At 33.4% G+C, this 21,493-nt stretch overlaps 2 protein-coding genes across 4 annotated transcripts in view; both read left to right on the top strand.

The window, feature by feature from the left end:
* The window catches only part of LOC140442985 (uncharacterized), a 104,796-nt gene extending 94,026 nt beyond the window's left edge, over positions 1-10,770 (top strand). For all 3 annotated transcript variants that reach the window (XM_072533971.1, XM_072533973.1, XM_072533970.1), the window contains exon 2: positions 1,104-10,770. In XM_072533971.1, the coding sequence (XP_072390072.1) occupies positions 1,141-5,031 (3,891 nt within the window). In that variant the 5' untranslated portion in view covers positions 1,104-1,140 and the 3' untranslated portion in view covers positions 5,032-10,770. The remainder of the gene's footprint in view (positions 1-1,103) is intronic.
* A 4,694-nt stretch (positions 10,771-15,464) lies between these two features.
* GCS2beta (glucosidase 2 subunit beta) lies at positions 15,465-21,017 on the top strand. Its single transcript, XM_072533967.1, has 4 exons — positions 15,465-16,021; positions 17,240-17,548; positions 17,726-17,935; positions 19,474-21,017. Exons 1-4 carry the CDS (start codon positions 15,541-15,543, stop codon positions 20,064-20,066), a joined length of 1,593 nt encoding a protein of 530 aa, XP_072390068.1. The 5' UTR covers positions 15,465-15,540; the 3' UTR covers positions 20,067-21,017.
* Positions 21,018-21,493: the final 476 nt, after the last annotated feature.

Here is a 21,493-nt window from a genome sequence, read left to right on the forward strand (position 1 = left end):
CTGTTGTAAATTAAATAAAAAAATAGGCTAACTTTGTCCCAAATTATTTTAGTACAATTATTTTTTCTTTTAAATTTGTGAAAAAATGCAGGCTTTTTAAATATAAAAAAATAATATTTTAACAGGCAATGGTTAAAAACTTATTCTAATTGTTTATAAGCAAAAAAACGACATATTTCTGCAAAATTATTTTGCCATATTTAAAATTAATTTTCTTAATTTTTTTTTAATGTAAATATTAGAACAGGTCTTCTTCTTCCAGAAACTACCCTTACAATTACTAAAACTATATAATTTTCTGACTTATATTGTTGCAAAAAAAATTAATTTGGGATAAACAAATAAAATAACTTTTATACTATTTTACCCATCACTTTGAAATTTTGATTATATTTTAAGCGCTATAAGACACAGAATTCCATAAAATATAAATTTTATAAGTTTATTTTCAAAAAAATTATTAACATTAATAAAAAATCAAAATTTTTGACTTATTTTTCAACTTCCTTAGCATCAAATAAAGATAGAAACGTTTAGAAAACGCTACTTTTAAAGTTTTTACTTAACTTCTAAGTTACTCCTCTTCTAAAATTTGTTTAAAATGCTTCATTTTTTGCTGATAGACGAAAAAAGCAAAAATTTTCCGTTTTCTGACCTTAATTTGTTAATAACTAATTAAGTCCAAAAAATCGACTACGGGAAACATATAGGTTTTTGTTACAGATACTACTCAAAACAATGGTCGTTTGCCTGGCCGGACGAGTGTCATGAAAAATGCTTATTTTCCTGGGCTATCAGTGCTATGTTCTAGGCGAGGATACCATGCGATGGTCTCCGTAATGAACACACCCTTAGAAACGAAACACATGCACTTGTAAGAAAAATAAAAAATGATCAATGGGAACGCTTTTCGAAAGAAATCGAACATGATTTTTAGCAGGTTACATCTATGTTAGCTATATCTCATTAAGAAGACAAAGGGTTTTCGCTACCAAACCTGCCGCCATGTATTTATTTAACAATCTTCATTTGCTTTAATTTTGTTTTGTGAATTTGTAATCAAGACCAAAAACACACTAATATATGTTTATTTTCTTTTTCAGGAGAATCTAATAGTCAGACACTGCATCCATCTTCAACATGGACATCCTAGTTCGGCAAAATGCCGTTGAGAGTGTCGAAGAAAAATCCACGCCAGAAAGTTCAGCGAACCAAACAGACATCGGCTGTGAAACAAGCACCACCAAATCAATCGAAGAAACACTAACCACTACGACAATAGTTACAACAAAAGTGAAAATCGATAACGACCTACTAATACTACGAAGAGACCCAGAAACTGATAGAAAAATCATTAACAAGACTGCTTATGCCAAGCTGCACAGATCCCTGTCGCCTACGAGACAACTAGACTCGATCAAATCCAAATACGAAAACTCGGAAAACGAAAGCGGCAAGAGTGATGCAGAAACCGCCAAATTACAACCTCCTAAGTTGACCAAGCAAGAACAGGAGTTTATTAGAAATAAGTCCAAGCTTCCATTAGCCAAACCAAGACAATCCGTGAAGAGTGAAATAATCTTATCCAATAAGAAAACCAACGAAAAATCCAAGTACAGAAACAGCCTAAACCTGGACAGAAGATCGAAGAAAAGGGATGAAAATTCGAACGAAGTTTTTAGAAAAAACAGCTCTAGCTCTGGGGAATTCATCACTGTAGTTACAAGATCCGAATCAATAGAAACTGTGGACAAGCTAGGAAAAGAATTAGATTTGTTCACGATGGATTCTGGAAAGCCCAAACACAAAAAACGTACCAACAGTTTTCGGAAAATATTTTCCGGGAAATTTTTTTCCAGCAAAGAAAAGAAGAAAAAAGAGGAAACCGAAAGTTTGCAACAAAAAAAGAATGTAAATAATGAAAATTTACAAAACGAGACTAGTGCCTTTTCCAGACAGTCGCCTTATAGACAGAGTGGGGGCAATTCTTCTATTCCAAAGCCGACTCGGATACCACAGCCAGAGGAAAAAATTCCTCCTCCCTTAAAAGTAATACAAGAAATGGAACAGAAATACGCGCAACAACATGTAAAAGAATTTAACAATATAAAACAAAATTTCGAAAATCCTGATAGTCCTGTAGACAAGGAACAACCAATTAAAACAACAAATCCTGGTCCAATGGACTTTAAGAAGGTAGCTAATATAAACAAATTTATCGATACTAGTTCTTCAGCTAGTACGATGGAGTCTGACCGGGAAAATTCATTTAAAAAATATAGTAGTGATTCAGAAAGTCCCTACAAGTCTCTCCGATTTGCAGAAACCAACAGGAACACTCCACCTAGAGCACAAGAACTGAGACAAATCCAAGATGTACGATTGGTCAATCCCAAAGCTTTGATTCCTATAAACTCAGAAAGACCTTTACCCAACCCCTACCAGAACACATCTTTGACCAAACCAAAAATTAGCCCCAAACCACAATTACCCCTTCCACAAAAATCCATCTCTTCGCCCAAACCAAAAACGAACACCCAACCTACATTGAATGATACATATGGCACGGTTCTAGACAGTCTGGAGATGAAAAAAGAGGCTCCAGTTCAATATAACTTGGTTCAAAAGCCGCCCAGATCACCTTCGTTGGAACAGACGAAGCTAAGACTGCCGCCTAACAGAGATATTGGTCCCATGTCGCCACGAATGAGGTCTCCGATACCTCAACATCACGTCAGTGCTGAAAAGCTGATAGCTACAGAGCTATTAAGAGGCTCCCGATCGCCAACTCCAACAAAAAAGAAAAACAATCAACTCAATTCGAGTCATCAGAAGTTGGAGATCAGTATTGATTACCCAGACAATATTGGAATTCAAAGAAATGATAATGTACGAAATAATTTCCTTGTGACCAGCAAACCGCCGATATCAAGAATACCTGAGTATGTTAGGAATAATCAATTATCGCCTAACTACGAAAATAAGAATAATATGATGATTTATGCTAAATCACAAGAAGCAAGGCCTTCAGAATATGTGAACATCCAAAGAAATAACCAAAGTTCTCCAAATTTTGATAGCAGGAATGTTAATGCGTTTGTCGGTTCACAGGAGAGACTTTTGGATCTGCAAAAAAGTGGCCATTATTCACCAAACTACGAAAATAGGATGCGACTAATCAGTTCTCAAGAAAAACTACCCTTAAAATCACCAGAACCACTAATGTCACGAACCAATCAAATTTCTCCTAATTACGAAAACAGAAATATGAATATTGGATCTCAGGAGAGATTGATACATCGAGCAACCCCTGATCATCTTATCGTCCAGAGAAATGTTCAGGGATCTCCCGTTTATGATGTGCGAAATATTCAAGGATCTCCCGTTTACGATATGAGAAATGTTCAAGGATCTCCCGTTTACGATATGAGAAATAGACAGGGTTCGCAAGAAAAACTGTTAAACAGTACAATGAGATCCCCCACCCCCAACACGCTTTTAGCAAATCCGGATCTTTCTTCCATAAGGCAAGGCAGCTCTAGGTCATCCACTCCCGTTGAGATGCGACAGCCACCATCAAACAAACATTCGCCGCAAAAAGAAGAAATGAGAAAGAGCGTAGAAGCTTACTACTGGAAGGAAATTAAGAAATTAAAGGAGCAGGAGAACGTAGATCTGTATTATTATCAAATGCAAGTGATGCCCTTCGGTTACGCCGAAGATCCTATCAGCTTTAGAAGGTCGAGAAGCTCTTCACCATCTCAAAGAAATGGTAGGAGAAGCCTTAGCTTACCAAGAGAGCCCAAATCGCAAATACCGGTAGTAGAAGTGGAAACTTACGGCAGATTTCAACCTACTCCTATTCCAGAAGGTAGAGCTGTTGTGAATTACCAGAATCAGTATCCACAACAGTTTAGAAGAAACGCTCCTGAAAGAAGAACTGTAGATGTGGTGCAAAGAGGTGATAATGCCCTTTATCGACCAATTTTCAAGCGAGGTAGCCTCACGACTCCCTCAAGGGAGTTAATAGATGATCAGCAGTATAAAAAAGTTAGTTTTGGCAATGGCGCTGTTGATGTTTGGCCTACGAAAAACGGTTATACCCAAAATCCACCACAGCGAAAAGAGGAAGCTAGAAGACTTGACAGTATAGACGACGATGTGTTCTTGCCTAACAACCCACAACAAACGAGTAAACTTATCGTAGACGGGAAAGAAATCTACGGATATGCTAATAGGCCTTACAGTAACCAGACTGTACGACAAGATCCACCTTATTACCAGAATTTCTCCAGACAAGTGCACCAAGAACCAATTTACGGTTACAGAGGTCCTGTAAGAGATAATATTCCCGAAGAACCTAACCTGTCACCTGCTCATCTTACCAGATATAATTCAATACAGCTGGTAGAGCCGATATATGGCCAACATCAGCGAGTTTCCAGACGAATGTCTTTCGATAATTCGCAAACCTATATCCCTAAACCACAAATACAGCAACGTCGACAAATATTTATAAAAGATGACGTATATGGTTATATGGGAGGCTATGTACCTAATAATCAACAAAATGTTGTTTACGCCTCAAGGCAAAGCATCGCGGAGCCAATATATGGTTATTCTAGGGGAGTACCTAGACAAATTACAGTCAGTGACAAAGTATGCGACATGTATGGCCAGATTCACGAACAAAACAGCCCCTCCTTGAACGTACGAAGATCTGGAGTGATGCTGGGACAACTCCAACCTGTACCAACCTCCCACCCTCCTCCTCAAAACTTTGTTCGTAATTCAAGACTAACCGCAAGTGCCAACGACATGTACAAGCGGTACCAAAACGTGGATAACAGATATCCCAACCATGTGATTCCTGTACATAGAGATGTCGCCCCTTCCCGGCCTCTACCCCCTGTTCCTACGGATAAAAAAGTGTATTTCCGACAAAACAAAGACACTGTGCCACAAATGAACGACACGCAAAATGGCAATAGTGTTGCGAAAAGTAAAAAACGCGGTATATTCGGTAAGTGAGCTTAGATTTTTGAGATTGAGGAAAGATTTTTAGAACGACAAAATTTTTAATATCTAAAATTCTTCATGTTTTATATATTTAAAATAAATATTGTAAAAAATATTGTAAATAGTAATTTCAGTTATTTTTCTTATAAAAGGGAAGGATCCCAGTGGTATACCATATAGTCCAGGAAACCATGGTTTTCACCACGCAATTTTTTCAGATAAGATCGATTTACTTGAAAATTTGATAAGTATAGGATAGTCCAATTATCAAAATCTATATGATGGAGAAAGGCGCTTTTACCATGTGAGTAGTTGCCACTACTAAATTTTTTATCATATTTTGACCGCAAAAATTGGTAGAAAAATTAATTCTAGGCAAAAAATGTTCTATACATTTTTTGATAAGATTAATAGTTTTCGATTTATTCGCTATCGAAAGTGTTGTACTGATACATTGAAATTAGGTACTTGTTTTTTCCTTTGCCACAACAATTGTCTGAGTAAAATGTGTTTTTCAAATCGCCAGAACCAATTTCTATGGCTCCTTTACTGCCTTCTCCTTCGTACCAAACATAGCTGTGCATATTTCCCAGTCCCTTTTTCTTATGTCCTCATAGGAAATGATATGGTGTCGGTAGGGCAGCTTGTAGGTTAAAACAAGAACTTTTTGTAAGTTACATTCTCTTTGTCAAGTGTTTTTAGCTCCCGGCTTTAGTTTTTCTCCTTATGATGGCTATTATAAGCATCTTCGAGGGCTATTTTTGCTTCACTGCTCGAATTTTTGTATTTTTCACAATACTGACATTGATCTTTTTTGGGAGAAAAGAAAAAGTTTTACGATATAAACCAACTTTTATAAATTGATCAGTGTCTCTTGGGCAATCAGCATTATAATCATTGTACAGATCTTTCAATGTTTTGCCTCCTATATATTTTTGACGTATTACTTCGACAATAGTGGCTCTTCATTGTCGGAATTGAAGAAAGGTGTAACTCCAATGGTGGATATAAAAAATCTTTTGCACACTCTTTTTTTGTCTGATCACGGTTTTCCAAATAAAATGGATGATTATAACCACGGCTTGATGTGGTACTTTTATCTGCATATCGGTATGTTGGTTTAATTACAGACATGGATCTCAGAATATAACTTTGTTGTTAATTTTTATTTCCCATTGACCAATATTTTTCAAAGATTTTCTTTCTTGTGACGTCATCACATTTTAGTCTACATGGATTGCAAGATGGATCTAAACTGCAAGCCTGTAAGATTACCGTTAACATTGGTGTATTTTTAGCCTGAATCTCTAAGAAACTTATTGACCTTTCTTTTCCATTGGTCCGGATAAGCCTTACTTTTACGAGTAGGTTTATTCATCGTCAGGTCTTCTGGTACTTCAGTCTTCACATTTTCATCAGAAGCCTCTGATGAAAATGTGGATGATACATGTATTCGTTTTATTTAATGTGACACAACTCCAAAATTTTTACTGATACAGTTTGAAAATATCTAAAATTGTCTGCTATAGTGGCACAACTCAAAAGTGCCGGTATTGTAGAGAAATTTGATATCGACATGGTTCAACTTCCACTGCACAACTAAAAAGGGCCAGTACTGCAAGAAACAATTTATCTCAACCGACAACATGTCATAGCGACACTAGTGACGTCCAGTGGACATTTTTGCTATTATTACTTTGTCAGTTGTGCAGGTCATAAACAAGACTTTTTCAAGTCCTCTGGTGATGTTAACTCAATTTTGTCAATTTTTGAGTTAAGCCACTATTGCATACAGCTGACGATATATTTAAAAATTTATTAAAAAATTAAATTTTCCAAATGGATTACAATTTCATCAGAACTTTTTCGGTATTAATGAGACCATCTTCAGTGAATGATATGATTTCAGAGTGGCGATATAATTGTAAAGTATATTTTAGTATTTTTAATGACCGATATTGATTCTGTTCTCGTGAGAATATTTTCTTATCTGAAGTAAATTTGTCAGGTTCATGTTTATTTTATTTAACCCGAATATCTTTTATTTAATTGTAATAATTAACTTGTTAGAATTAACGATATCTTATCGAGAAAGTATAATTGTATGTTTTGACAATTTCGTTGGAATCAACAGTTTGGTTAACCTCATTATGAATTTGGCATTTCGTCGAAATTAGACATTATTATCATTTTCAAAACATTCCATCTTTGTAGATAACCTTCACAGTTTCACAAAGATCCCACGGTTTTTATCAAGCAGATTTATAGGAAACTCAGAACTATTAGAAAATTCAGATTAATAAGTATATTTAGAAAGTACACTATGAGAAAATTTATTCCCAGTATGAATTTGCCTCTTACAAAATGGAAAATAGAAGAAACCTTATTTTAGCCTCTACCAACAAGTACTTAAAAAAAAACTTGTGTGGCAGTCCAGTGGGACTGCCGGTGGAAGTTCTACACTTCTATACACGCATTCGCCGTTACAAATTTATTTGGGAGTCAATCTGCACAATCATTACATATGTAATTCTATAGGTACGACATAGCAGAAAGAGAAACAGAATTAATAACAACTTACTAACAATGAAGGATTGAATCAATATTTTGATGAAAATGTATATTTTTATTTTCATATATGTATAAAAGGAGTTGAATGCAAAAATTTTTACACATACTCTGCAGTAAAATTCATTGTTTATTTTGTTATTAATATAATAATACAATACAAATTAAACTGCAATATTCATAAGTATTTAAAAATGACAATAATGTAATAATATTAATCAAAAAGTCCCCCCCCCCGACTGGGAATCGAACCCCGGTCTCCTGCGTGACAGGCGGGGATACTGACTACTACACTACCGAGGACATGATACAAATGTATTTCAAAATTGACAGTTCTGGATCATACAGTGATTTATTGAGATTATTATTTTGAAATACAAAAGAATAATATAATTATGAACATTTAATAAATAATACAAAACATATCACATAAATAATAATATTAATAAATATTTTATTATATGTCTGTCTCTCTCTTACTCATTATCTTACATATGTAATGATTTCACAGATTCACTCCCATACAAATTTCCAACGTGGAGCGCGCGTATAGAAGTATAACTTCAAAAATTAAAGCTTTTGCTACCATCTATACGGACAGTTGTAAAGCTAAAGGTGTAGAATCTGTCATTGGTCATAATACTTTAGGTTTGTCGAATCCTAGTTTGGAAGCTAATCGTCCTGTTAGTATCTTTATGAATAATTTGTTCACCTGAGATAAAAGACCGGGAGGTAGTTTTTAAGATCTGTAGAGATGCTTTTATGATAGCATTGTTCTCCAAAGATCTATTGAAGACTCGCTATGTAAGATATGGCAAAAGCTGTAAGACTCCACACGATATAGATCTAATAGGTTGGGGACGATTAAAGGTAACGATAATTAGTTACGAAATTGATACGAAAGAGGAACTGGACTTCAGGTAAAATGGAGTATAACGATTTCAAGAGTTGGAATAGATACGTCCAGTACTGCGGTCGAGTGGTCGAGTAATTTATCATTGAATTCGTTTGAACAGATTTATTTAAGTCGAGCTGACTGGAAGTGTCGAGTAGATCTCCACACCACATTTTCATTCAACTAAACTGCTCACTAAATACTTCTCAAATGTAAACGATTACTTTTACTCTACTTGTATAAACATTCATTTCAATCTACTAAATTACTTTACTCTACTAAATCACTGGATGTTTAACAAAACAAACTGAAAAACGATGGATACCAGGAGCTCCGAATAAAGAATTCACCCATGGTTTACCACAATTAATACATACAGTGCTTTTCAGATAAGACTATCCAACCAACATAAATAACTTTTGAACTTCTAATCTAATGGCACCCTCCCACCACCCACTTCCACATTTTTAATTACTAAATTACTTCCACATTTTTTATTTGATATTTCGATTCTCCTCTTCGTACTGATTTCAAAAATGTATAACACATGATGCTCAGAAGTGAAGAATCAAGTGATTTGTTTATGAGAAAAATAAATACAACATCAAGAAACATTTAGAATTAACATTTCACTACCAAAATGTTTACAATAATTGTTCAAAATGACTGCCATTCACTTTCATACAATAGTACAATCTATTTTAAAATTCTTCTTTGATATTGCTTACCACGTCTGCATTTAATTGTCGACATTTATCCTCTATTATTTGTCGTAAATCATCCAGAGATTGTGGTTGAGTATAATAAATTTTTGATTTTAAATACCCCCATGAGAAGAAGTCTAGGGGTGTTAAATTCGGTGACCTAGGTGGCCAATCCATCATCTGTCCTCTTCTACCTATCTAACGAAAGGAAAAAGTTTCGTTTAAAAATTGTCACACAGGTAGAACAAAGTTTGGAGCAGCTTCATCATCTTGAAATACAACCAAATCTTCGGAAAGGTTATTATTATTTTCTACTATTTTTCTAATACGATCAAAATCTTGCCTAAGTAACTCAAGATACGATGCACCATTTGATCCCCTAAGATAACACACCATAAGTTTAATCTTTGAGGATGCTGTGTGTGAAATTGATGCACAATATGTGGATCAATTTCATCCCAGTGACGGCAATTATGCTTGTTCACCAAGCCATTTAATTAAAATAAGCATTTATCGGAAAAGCAAATATTGCTTAACAATTATGGATTATTAATCTTGTACCAATTAAATTTTGAATGGATGGAACTTAAATTTGTGGAAGATTCGTAAGGCTGTAGAGGGTGAAACAGCGATTGCTTTGCTTATTGTTGACAGTGACTGTACTTGCTCAGCCTATAAGTTAACTTGTGCTTTGTTTGTGCTTTGTCTAGTGTTGTGTAAATGTTTATGACATTCATAAACTTGTTGGATAGCCTATAATTTTGACGAAATGCCCCTGATGATGCTTTGACAACGAAATAACTTCGTTATCTAGGCAAGATTTAATAAAAAAAAACTGTGCTCGATATCTATCTGCCTTTTATTTGGTTAAAGTACGTACTTATAAGTTGCATGTCTATTGTGGTGAGCTTCATTAAAATTTCTAGCAGCAGCTCTTGCACAATTACTATTTTTGTAAAATTAATGGGAAAATCCCAGTAGTTGCCTGTATACCATCGTTTAAAAAAACATACAGAAGTTAAAACACTTCACCATTGTATTTAGGTATATAAAATAAACATGTAGTTAAAAACTTTTTAAAACTTTTGCAAGTGTCGTCAAAATTTATACAGTAGCAGCATAACGTTTTCGATCTTGAAAATGTATTATACATTTTTAAAATCAGTACAAAAAGGAGAATCCAAATATAGAGTAAAATAGGGTCAAGTAAATTAAAAAATAAGGGATGATATGGGGGGTGAGAGGGTGCCTTTCCAACAAGCTTAAATATGACATAATGTCTCTTCCTTCAAATAGTAATTGGCGTGTTTTTGCGCTTTCGCTAAAAAATAGAAGTTCAAAAGTTCTTTACGGTGGATAGTTGTATCTGAAAAGCACTGTATATTTACAATATGAAATTATAAAAGTCTTTCTTCATATCTCAAAGTCTCGAACTAAGATAATTGTAAAAAACTTACAAAATATTAAAGTATTATGTACACTTTTTGCTATTTTCTATCAATGTAATTTTTATGTATAAATTATTGTATGTTTACCAGTGCTATTGTATTGTTAGCCAAATAAAATACCTAATTTTATTATAAATGACTTTTATTTCACTTCAGTTAATCTGTGAAAAATCATGGATTTCACGTAAAAATCTCATACAGGTTTTTGATGGTTCTACAAGGTAAATGAGGGATCTTCTTCTTAGGATGCCTGTCCATTCTGAACGTTGGCGATAATTCTGGCTATGGTAACTCTGTTGGTTGCTATACGGAATAGCTGTGTTGAGATCCTTCTATACTATGCTCTCAGGTTAGAAAGCCAGGATATTCTTCTTCATCCTGGGGCCATTTTCCCTTCAATTTTACCTTGCAAAATGCATTGTAGCTTATATCTGCCTTGATTTCTCATTATATGTCCCAAATACTGCAGCTTACGGCCCTTCACGATGTTGACCAAATCCGCGGTTGTGTTCATCCTCCGTAATACTTCTTCATTGGTGACTTTGTCCATGGTATCTTCAGGATCCTAATTAGATAAGAGCACCCCGCAAATCTCTCTCCAGTTCGACGCCATACTCGTTCTCTCCCATCTGATGAGTGAAGACAGTATCTCCACTCATCCGTAAAAAGAACATTACTCCATTGTCCTAAATTCCAGTGTAAATGTTTCCTGGAAAATTGTAGTCTATCCACTTTGTGGAACTAGAACTGTAAATACACTAACATTATTGCCTCGAACTTCTTGCAGCTGATTTCTTGTTCGCACTCGTATAAAACGTTCCACTACCCTTTGGATGGTAAGGCAATGAGTGTGTAGTACTCTAGCCACATATTCATAATTTCGCCTATTTAACCAGAGCAACGGCTTTCGTACAATCTTCGACACTAAGAACCATGATCAGTCATAGGTAAAGTATCAATATGACATAATGATACTAAAATCCACAAGGAAAATAGTTCCTGCAGGTGGCTGTATACCACGTATCACAAAAAGAGGTTAAATCTTTGTAAACGGGTATATATTTAAAAACCCTTAAAAGGGCTACATCACAAACAAGAACGTTTTCGGAACAACAGTTCCATCATCAGGTTAAAAATACAGGTTAACATACCTGAGCCACCAAAATATTAGGGTAAAGACCCTTTAAAATATATAAAGTTACCAAAGATTGTACAAAATGTTATTACTATTATTTGATGTTTAATATTTTAACTAGCGGACCAACTCGACATCGAGTTTTGATATAAGTTTTGCTGATATTTAAGAGGGGCGGAGTCTAACGATCCATCGTTTCCGTCGCCTGGTGTAAATGTTCCAAAAATCCTAAAAATAAACTGTATCGAAGCCAATTTTTTTAAATTGAAAATCGATACAGTAATTTTTTAGAATTTTCAGGAAGATTTACATTAGGAAACGGAAACAATATGATTGTTAGACTCCGCCCCTCTTAAATAAAAAACGGAAGTAAAACCGGAAGTAACTTTTTTTTGCATATTTTAGATTGTAAAATGCCACGTTTAAGAAAAAGAAGTCGGTTTGAGAACTCTAACTAACTAACTAAATTTATATTTAAATATTATTTAAATTTAAAAAATACAGAAAACAGTATGATGCTCCGCGCTAGTCTACACTACCGCCTACTGTTCCACTTTTTTGAGAATACGCCATAATTTTACTTTATAATTAGTTTATTTTTTATTTATTTATTTAAAATAAACCTAATTTAAAGTAAAATTGTGACTTATTCTCTACAAAATTAATAACATATTTCTAACTAATAAATTAAAAACAAAGTAATGCTTACCTCATTATTTAATTCTTCAAGTATTAAACTCAAAACGTAGTCTAAATCTCTAAATATCAATCACAACACCTCACACACGCTGCACTTGTTGGAAACAGAATACTTTCTAACTAAACATAAAAATAAAAAAATACCAACTCATCAGATAGTGTAAAACAGACCCCATAAATTTAAATCGAAGACAGGAGGATCCCTAATTTTGATTGGTCATTATCGTTATTCCTTAAGTGGAAACACTTGTTGGTGCATTCCAGCATTCGAGAATTGACGCGTCGTTGCATTGTGTATAATATTGAATTCCTATACTTTACTATAGGAAAAATTCATTTTATGGCCGCCATTTTTAAAGCGATTCGAATTTTTTAAATTTTAAACCTTAGGGGCAATCTACTCAACAATCTGTTTAATTATCCGAAAAAATTATTCTCCTATTTATCACCGTTTAGGAGGAGTATTGCGCACAAGAAAAGGGCTTAGCCTTTTAGTATATAAGATTAAATTTTACTTCAGGTAACATACACCCATGCTTTAAGTGAGTTCCAGTGTCCGGAGAGTAAACCTCTTCAAACGGACTTCAGCTGTCAATCAGTTACCAGCTGAAGTCCGTTTGAAGAGGTTTACTCTCCGGACACTGGAACTCACTTAAAGCATGGGTGTATGTTACCTGAAGTAAAATTTAATTAAAATATTAAACATCAAATAATAATAATAACATTATGTACAATCTTTGGTAACTTTATATATTTTAAAGGGTCTTTCCTAATATTTTGGTGGCTCAGGCATGTTCCTGTATTTTTAACCTGATGATGGAACTGTTGTTCCGAAAACGTTCGTGTTTGTGATGTAGCCCTTTTAAGGGTTTTTAAATATATACCCATTAACAAAGATTTAACCTCTTTTTATAATGATAATAGTGACCAAAGCCACCTCGTCGTATTACAAAATAACTACAAAATAATCATAATTTAAAAAGTCCTAAATTGTGGATGGCAAATTCATTTGGCTCTAAAAAATGAACCAAGGAATATTTTAACATGAAACAAAAAACACAATGCTTAGGAGACATGGTTGCAACCGAAAAATAAGATTTTACGAAAATTCGTAAACGGAATTATTCCACAGGATGTTTCAAAGTTAATAAAACCACGTTTTAATTAACCCCGTACAATAAGTCAAAAAATATAAAATTTTACCAAAAAACTGACTATAACAAATTGAAATTTATAAATTTATACACAGTGTGCTAAAAAAATCATCCAAATAGGGCTAAAAATAACAAAATTGAAATACATACTTTGAATTTGGCCAAAATTTTCTCCCTTGCGTTTTTTTGCATCGGAGTGTATATACCATAACTTCAAAAAACTAAGAAATAAACCAGGATGAAATAGCCCAGATTACATATATTTCTCATAAAAAATCTTTATATAATAATATAATTTATACAAATACAATAAAAATATATGAAAAATAAAACGAGTGAAAAATTATTTTTGGGAATCCATCTTTTTCATCAAATACCTCGACAACCTTGTGTGGACTTGATTTTATGTCATTCTGATCTATGCTGTATTTTGGTTTTTCAGTTAATAAGCTCAAGAGGTTCTATGTCTTATTTTGATAAGTAGTTTATACTAATTAAAAATCCAAATGAAGTGTAATTATTTACAACTTCCAACGCGGATCAGTCCACCGACCTGTAGGTAATAATTTTGAAAAATTTAAAATAAAACAGATGAACATAAACAAATATTACCCAAGAAAGCATAGTGTTACTTTTAAACAATGGTGTTACTTACAGTCTATTGAAGTCCATCTTAGAATATATAGGTACTTTAATTTCATTTGCTTCTTCTAGTCTTCGATTCCATTTGCACAAAAACTATATACCTAAACATGTTTTAAATTATGAAGAAATCATGTACGATTAACTAAACCAGTTAAAAACGAGCCCTAAACCGATTAGCAATTATTCAAACAATTGCTTTATTATTTATTGAAAACTACCGGTTTTAGTGTCTATATAAACCAGTTTCTACACATGTATTTGGCATTTTTTCATGTTTTGATGTATTTACTCTATCGTTTTTTTACCACACAAATGAAAAAAATGGCATAATACAAAAAACATTAAAAAAGGGGGTGCGTTCTTTTTCGGTAAGTGACTGGTTTGTTCATTTTGATTACCACATATCTGATGTAATTTTTTTATTATTAAGAACTTGGAAGGGCAATTTCTTAAGAATTTTGATTGTATATTTAAACATCATAATTGCGTATTTTATTATGTTGTTATACCTATTCGTATTTGTATATAAAAACAGTTAGGATATTTTCTTCTGCAAAATGTGATAAACGGTTTAAATAAAATTGAAACATTAATTAAAACGAAAAATTACTGGTTATAACAAATCATAATAATATTCATATCATATATATATAAGGGAACAATTTAGATTTGTATTTAATATTTGTTTAATAAATTCATTAGCACACTCTAGCACTTAAGCTATATAAAACTCTTAACGTCTATGTGTAATGTTGGTTGTCTAAAAACAGATGAATATAGGACAGACACAACAAAATTAAAACAGTTGTGACCTTAATATCGTTTAAAATATCCTAAAATACAAATGCTGTATATCAATAAAACTTGTTTAATTATAAAGGATGGATTTTATTCTAAACTGTACAACACCAAAAATATTATACAAATTATTATTTCAGTTTACTCAAAAAGTACCGTGAGTTCTGTGTCAGAAAGTGACAATAGTTGTCAAAAACGTCACAAATACGCCGATGTATTTAAAACATCGAGTTAGAATCTAACTCGATGATTTAAAATAATTCTACACCCAATATAACACCTAATACAATAATATTTGGTCTTTTTAAATCTTTTAATCTTCTTTATCTAAATCTGAAGTTTTCGTTAAGTGTTTTTTCACAGAAGAAGTGGAAAGACTGACGTGTCCCTGTTTGACGTTTCACTGCCTGCCTACCTTGTCGCATGCGTATTCCTATTAAATTGTGAAGTGAGATTGGGAACTGTACCGGTTAAAATGAGTAACATTTTTTTCAAAAATACAACTTTTATGAATACTTTATTAGTTATAGTCGTATTTATATGTGAAATACTGTCATCAGAAGTTCCTAGACCCAGAGGAGTGTCTCTTTCTCGTGCCTCTTTGTATCCCGCAGACAAAGACTTTACATGTTTCGACGGAAGCAAAACTATACCGTTTACAAGAGTAAATGATGATTATTGTGACTGTTTAGATGCTAGTGACGAGCCAGGAACATCAGCTTGTCCCCACGGCATATTCCACTGTACAAATGCGGGGCATAGACCGTTAAATTTGCCTTCAAATAGGGTCAATGATGGTATCTGTGATTGCTGTGATGGCACTGATGAGTATGCTTCCGAAACGTCGTGTCAGAATAATTGTATTGAGCTGGGGCGAAGCGCCAGAGATGCTGCGATACGTAAGGCTGAATTAGTAAAGGCTGGCAAACAAATCAGGACGGAGATGAGCGAAAAGGGTAAGTTTTTTTTGTCATAATCAGTCCATTTTAGAGAGGCAATTTTTTTGGAATATGTTAATAAATTTTTGAAGAATTTTAACATTTTATCAAATTTTTATTAATACAATTGTGACTTTGTTATAAAATCAAAATATGCTTAATTGTGTGGTATTGTGAATAGTAGTTTAAACTCGTCTTAGCTCTTATCTCAGTGTTTGATAAGATCTGATTTATCAAAATGATAAAAAATTTGGAAATTGTTATGAATATAATGTTTGACCATTATAATTAAGAAAATAAAAAATACAGTAGTACAATCATTTATAAAATACACAAAAAGAGTGCTTGCATCATAGTTATTTATTTTTCAGATTTAATAACTGTTTGTCAAGTTTTTTAGATAGTTTGATTTACCTATGCAATTCCTTTTTGCCCAAATTTCTCGTTTTGATTAATTTTTATTGCCACTATAGATAAATATGGTTTGTTAAGCATAAAACAGAAAAATACTAAAACTGTATTTATTAAATTATACACAAAACTTTTTTCTGTTTCATTGTGCTTTTTTTTTCAAAACTTCACAAATCTCTCTATATTTTTATTTTTTATTGATGATTCTTGCCATCTCAATGCCATAAATGAAGGAAATATCATACTTATGTCAAGATATGCATGCCACAATCACCAAAAGAATTGCTGCTAAGAAACATTGGCACAATGTTGTTTTTGATCAACTACGACCAAATTTTTGAGCATAGTTTTCTCATTATCAAATTTTCATGAACCATTATGAACACCATACTTTCGAAGTTTTGAATAGCTTCAAATCATCTGTTTCCCATGTCACTTCAGTTAATGATCACATAAAATGATTTTGTAGACTTTTTCATGTTTTCGAGAGAACAGCTGACTTAGGACAATCATATCATTCTAAAATCTGCCCACCACCTGGTTAATCATTGTTTCTGATAGAGTAGAATTATAATGAAATTTATAGTTGTCATAAAACTATTTTTCCCACCAAACCACAAACATTTCGACACTCAAATCTGAGAATTACCCATTGTTTTTAAAAACTGTAAAAATAGCTTCCCTTCCCTTAAACCATTACAACATGTATGTTCTGATTGAGCTCAAATTTTAATAGATCACTTATCAAATGACACTTTATAAAAGATATGTTTTAAAAATATCGTTTATAGTTATAATCTCATTAATACATTAATTTTTGTGCAGGTATTCAATTGAAACAGGAAAAGCAAGCGAAACTGACTGAGCTGCAGAAGAACAAAGAAGAAGCAGAAAAACTGAAGTTAGAAAAGGAAGCTTTGAAAAAAGAAATTGAAGAACTAGAAAGCACAGCATTAGAATACTACAGAAAATTGGAAGACGAAGAAAAACAGAAGAGAGAAGAAGAAGAAGCTCAAGCTCAAAAAGGCGAGGCCACAGAGTATTTCAATAAGTATGATGCAAATCAAGATGGATGGTTGGAAGTGGCTGAAGTGAAATCTAGGATAGCTTTTGATAGAGATAATAATGGCGAAGGTGAGAATAACAGTCTTTTTATTTTTTTATTTGTCTTAGACAGCCAAAGATTTCAAAGCATTATATTTTCCTGTATATCTATATTTTCATTCAACGAATATTTAAAATTATTTACTACTACTATTGGTCGGTCTTATTGCAATTAACTATCCATACAATTTAACAATATTTTTGCAGTTACTGATGATGAAGCCAAATTTTACTTAAATCTTCAAGAATCTGTGGACTTGGAAACCTTCGTAAACAAATGTTGGAAGAATTTAAGACCTTTCGTAATGATAGAAACTGGTAGGCTAAAGGGCCAGGAGCATGAGAAAGAGGAAGAGAAAAGCGAAGCTGAAGATATGCATGAGAGTGATGAACATGAAGCTGATGAAGATAGTGAAGGTGAGCAATCAACTTTGTTTTCTTCTGCTTTCTTTTAATTTTACAATGATTTATGATTTGTTTATCCATCCCTCATTTTCCTTTACACTCTGTAAGGATAATAATTTATGGTTTTAAATTCTTTGTACACACAAAAATTCTATTCCCTTTTTGTCAATTATTCGCTAGAATTTGTCGATAAATTCAAGGAAAAGCTAATTCATGTAATAATACACCAATCCACAATTTCCACACCATTCTTGAATTGTTGCCTTATCTGTTCTATAAATTTGACTCCTCTGTGGTAAAATTTTTGTTGAATTCTGAAGTAATTATTGATATACATGCATATGTTCTAGTGATTTTTGTAAATCTTTTTCTAACTTCGTTTCTAACAAACTCAATAACTACTTTGGTACAATTGGTTCAGAACTTTCTCAGGCCATTCAACCCTCTGGATATGTTCCACCAGGACCACCATTAATAGACAACATTTTTTCTTGGAGCTTCATAACAAAGGAGGAAATTCAAGCTATAATAAATAAGTTGAAGGGTAAAACTGCCTGTGGACTAGAAGAGTTATCAGTTGATACTATTAAAGAATTCAAGAGTGAGATATCACCTATTTTAAGTACTCTAGTAAATTTAACATTCACTACAGGAAGTGTTTGGTGCTCTAAAAATGGCTATTGTTCCAGTATTTAAAGGAGGTGACTCTTCAATGTCTAGTAATTATTAACCTATTTCACTTTTACCAGCCTTATCCAAGATTCTAGAAACATGTGTAAATAATAGAATCATGCACCATTTAAAAAATGAAAATTTCTTATATAAAGGCCAATATGGATTTAGAGACGGTAGCAGCACAACAACCGCAACAGCTGATTGTATAACAAATATAATTGATAAAGGCAAATCTTGTATATTTGTATCAATTGACTTGAAGAAAGCCTTTGATACAGTTGATCACATGCTGTTATATGTATTGGAAACTTTAGGCATAAGAGGCATAGTGTTGAAGTGGTGAAATGATTACCTATCAGGAAGAACACAACTTACCTTTGTTAATAGGGTGAATAGTTAAATTGTCAAATATTGAGTGTGGAGTTCCTCAAGGGTCGATACTTGTCCAACGCTCTTATTTATGCTCAATTAATTTCAACATTGCCATTAAGAGGTACACTACAAATGTATGCCGATGATACCTGCATTGTATACTTTACGAAAGATCCCAATGAGGCAAAAAATGATGTTGAATTTGACTTACAGATGGTAAAAGGGTGGTTAGATCATTGTAAACTAACTCTTAATGCAAATAAATCAAGTTATATGGTGATAACAAGGAGAGAAGAGTAGCAACAATTAACGATAGTACTTGAATCCAGACCTTTACAAAAAGTGGAATGTATTAAATATTTAGGACTGTACATTTCCATAGACTTACTTGGGAGTATTTTAATGCCTTCGCTCAGGGTCTGTATTTTATATTAAGCAATTTTTATAAGTGATATTTGTACTTTCATAGAATAAATAAATAATAATGATAAATTTAATTTTAGACCACGATTATGAAGATGAGGAAGAACAAGAGCCCCAAGAACCGGAGCCCACAACAACCACTGCACCTCCACCGGCCATCAAGTACGACGATGAGACTCAACAACTCGTAGATCGAGCAACGGCAGCGCGCAATGAATACCATGAAGCCAACAGAGCCGTCGGAGATATCGAACGAGAAATAACCAAAATAGAGGAATATTTGGAAAAAGATTTCGGCGTTGAAGAAGAATTCGCAGACCTAGAAGGCCAGTGCTTCGATTACGAAGACCACGAATACATCTACAAATTGTGTCCGTTCGATAAAACGACCCAACAGCCAAAATCGGGCGCTTCCGATGTCCGACTAGGCAGTTGGGGCCATTGGTCAGGCAGCGAGCCTAATAAGTACGAGCAAATGACCTACGACAAAGGTCAGACGTGCTGGAACGGCCCTCAACGATCCACCGTAGTCAAAGTGTCTTGCAGCGGTGAAAATAAAGTTATTAGTGTTTCGGAACCTAATAGATGTGAATATTTCTTCGAATTTACCACTCCGGCCGCTTGTTACGAAGCCCCTCCATCGGACAACGAAGACTTGCATGACGAATTGTGAGACTTAGTGAAATTTTTATATGATAGGGCCAAGTCTTTTGTTGGTATTTTGTTTATTCCTGATATTTTATTGTGATCATAATACGTAAACAGTTCTGTAATGATTTTCACTTTTCTAAGCGTATTAGTAGCGTTGGAAATATAACACAGCTAGTCTTTTATTGGAAAATTGTAAATGCTACTAATATTCATTCATATACGAATATATTTTTACCACAAAATACTTAGTACCATGGTTTCCATTGTAGATAGTAAAATATTACATATCATTTGGACACGTTTTTCTTAATTAATGGTAAAAGATTCCGGTTTTGTAATTTTTCATATTTTCATTCATCTTTGGATGAATTTTTCTATTACAACGGAATAAGAAAAACATTGGGTATTGTTTTGTCATTTTTACCAAACAAAAATTAAACCATTCTAGGTTATGTTATTTATTACCTAACCTAACTTAACCTAAAACAGTTTAATGTTTACTTGATCAAAAAGAAGAAGACTCAATGTGACTTTTGTGCTTATTTGCTTCAATTAAAAAATTGCTTTAACGTTTATCTGTCATTTAAAATACCCAAATTGTGTATCGCATTGTATATCATACATCAATTCCATTTTTATTTTATAGGGAATTAAATGTTTTTTGAGAGTATTTTCCAGTGTAATCGATGTTTATAGTTAGTTTTACAAAGTATTATATCAACAACTGTTCTCTGGTCAAGATCAACCTGTGGTAGCTGTGTTATATTTCCAAATTTTTAGTCTTTATTGAAATCTCCATCAGAGGATGGGAAATGAAAAGTATAAAGTTAATTTAGATTTTGATTTGGTAGGTATTTACTGGTTGATTCACTCTTTATTTTCAGGTTTTATAAGACTTATATTTATTAAACATACAGTAGTTAAATTTGTTAAAAAGGTGTAAAATATCATTAAATAAAACAACTGTTTTTAATCTGTTTTTTTAATTATTACCTTATCCTATTTCTCTATATCGTTCTCTAGATTTTGGTTGTGTTAAGTCTTCAATTTTTACAATTGCCTTTAATATATCTCTTCAAATCGTTCCCAGGCCACCTTTGGTTGTTTTAAGTCTTCAATTTTTATAATTCCCTCTAATATATCTCTTTAAATTGTTCCCAGGCAAATTTTGATGGTTCTGTATCTGTAGAGTAGGGAGGGCGAGTTAAGTTCCACAACACTTAGGCCACAATTGACCCATTCTGCATCCTCCCAGGGAGCTGTCGCCCTTAGCTCATTGTCCATTCTGCCACTTCTAGGAAGATGGACGTCACCAGGAGACATTTCCCTTATGTGGGCCAGGACTCACCGAACACGTACTCTCGTATTAACAATAACTCCGGGCATTCACATAGGGCATGCTCTACAGTTTCGTCTTCTCGTTCACACTTCCTACATAGAGATGTGTCT

Source organism: Diabrotica undecimpunctata, chromosome 6 (assembly GCF_040954645.1).
Source record: "Diabrotica undecimpunctata isolate CICGRU chromosome 6, icDiaUnde3, whole genome shotgun sequence".
Taxonomy (NCBI): Eukaryota; Metazoa; Arthropoda; class Insecta; order Coleoptera; family Chrysomelidae; genus Diabrotica; species Diabrotica undecimpunctata.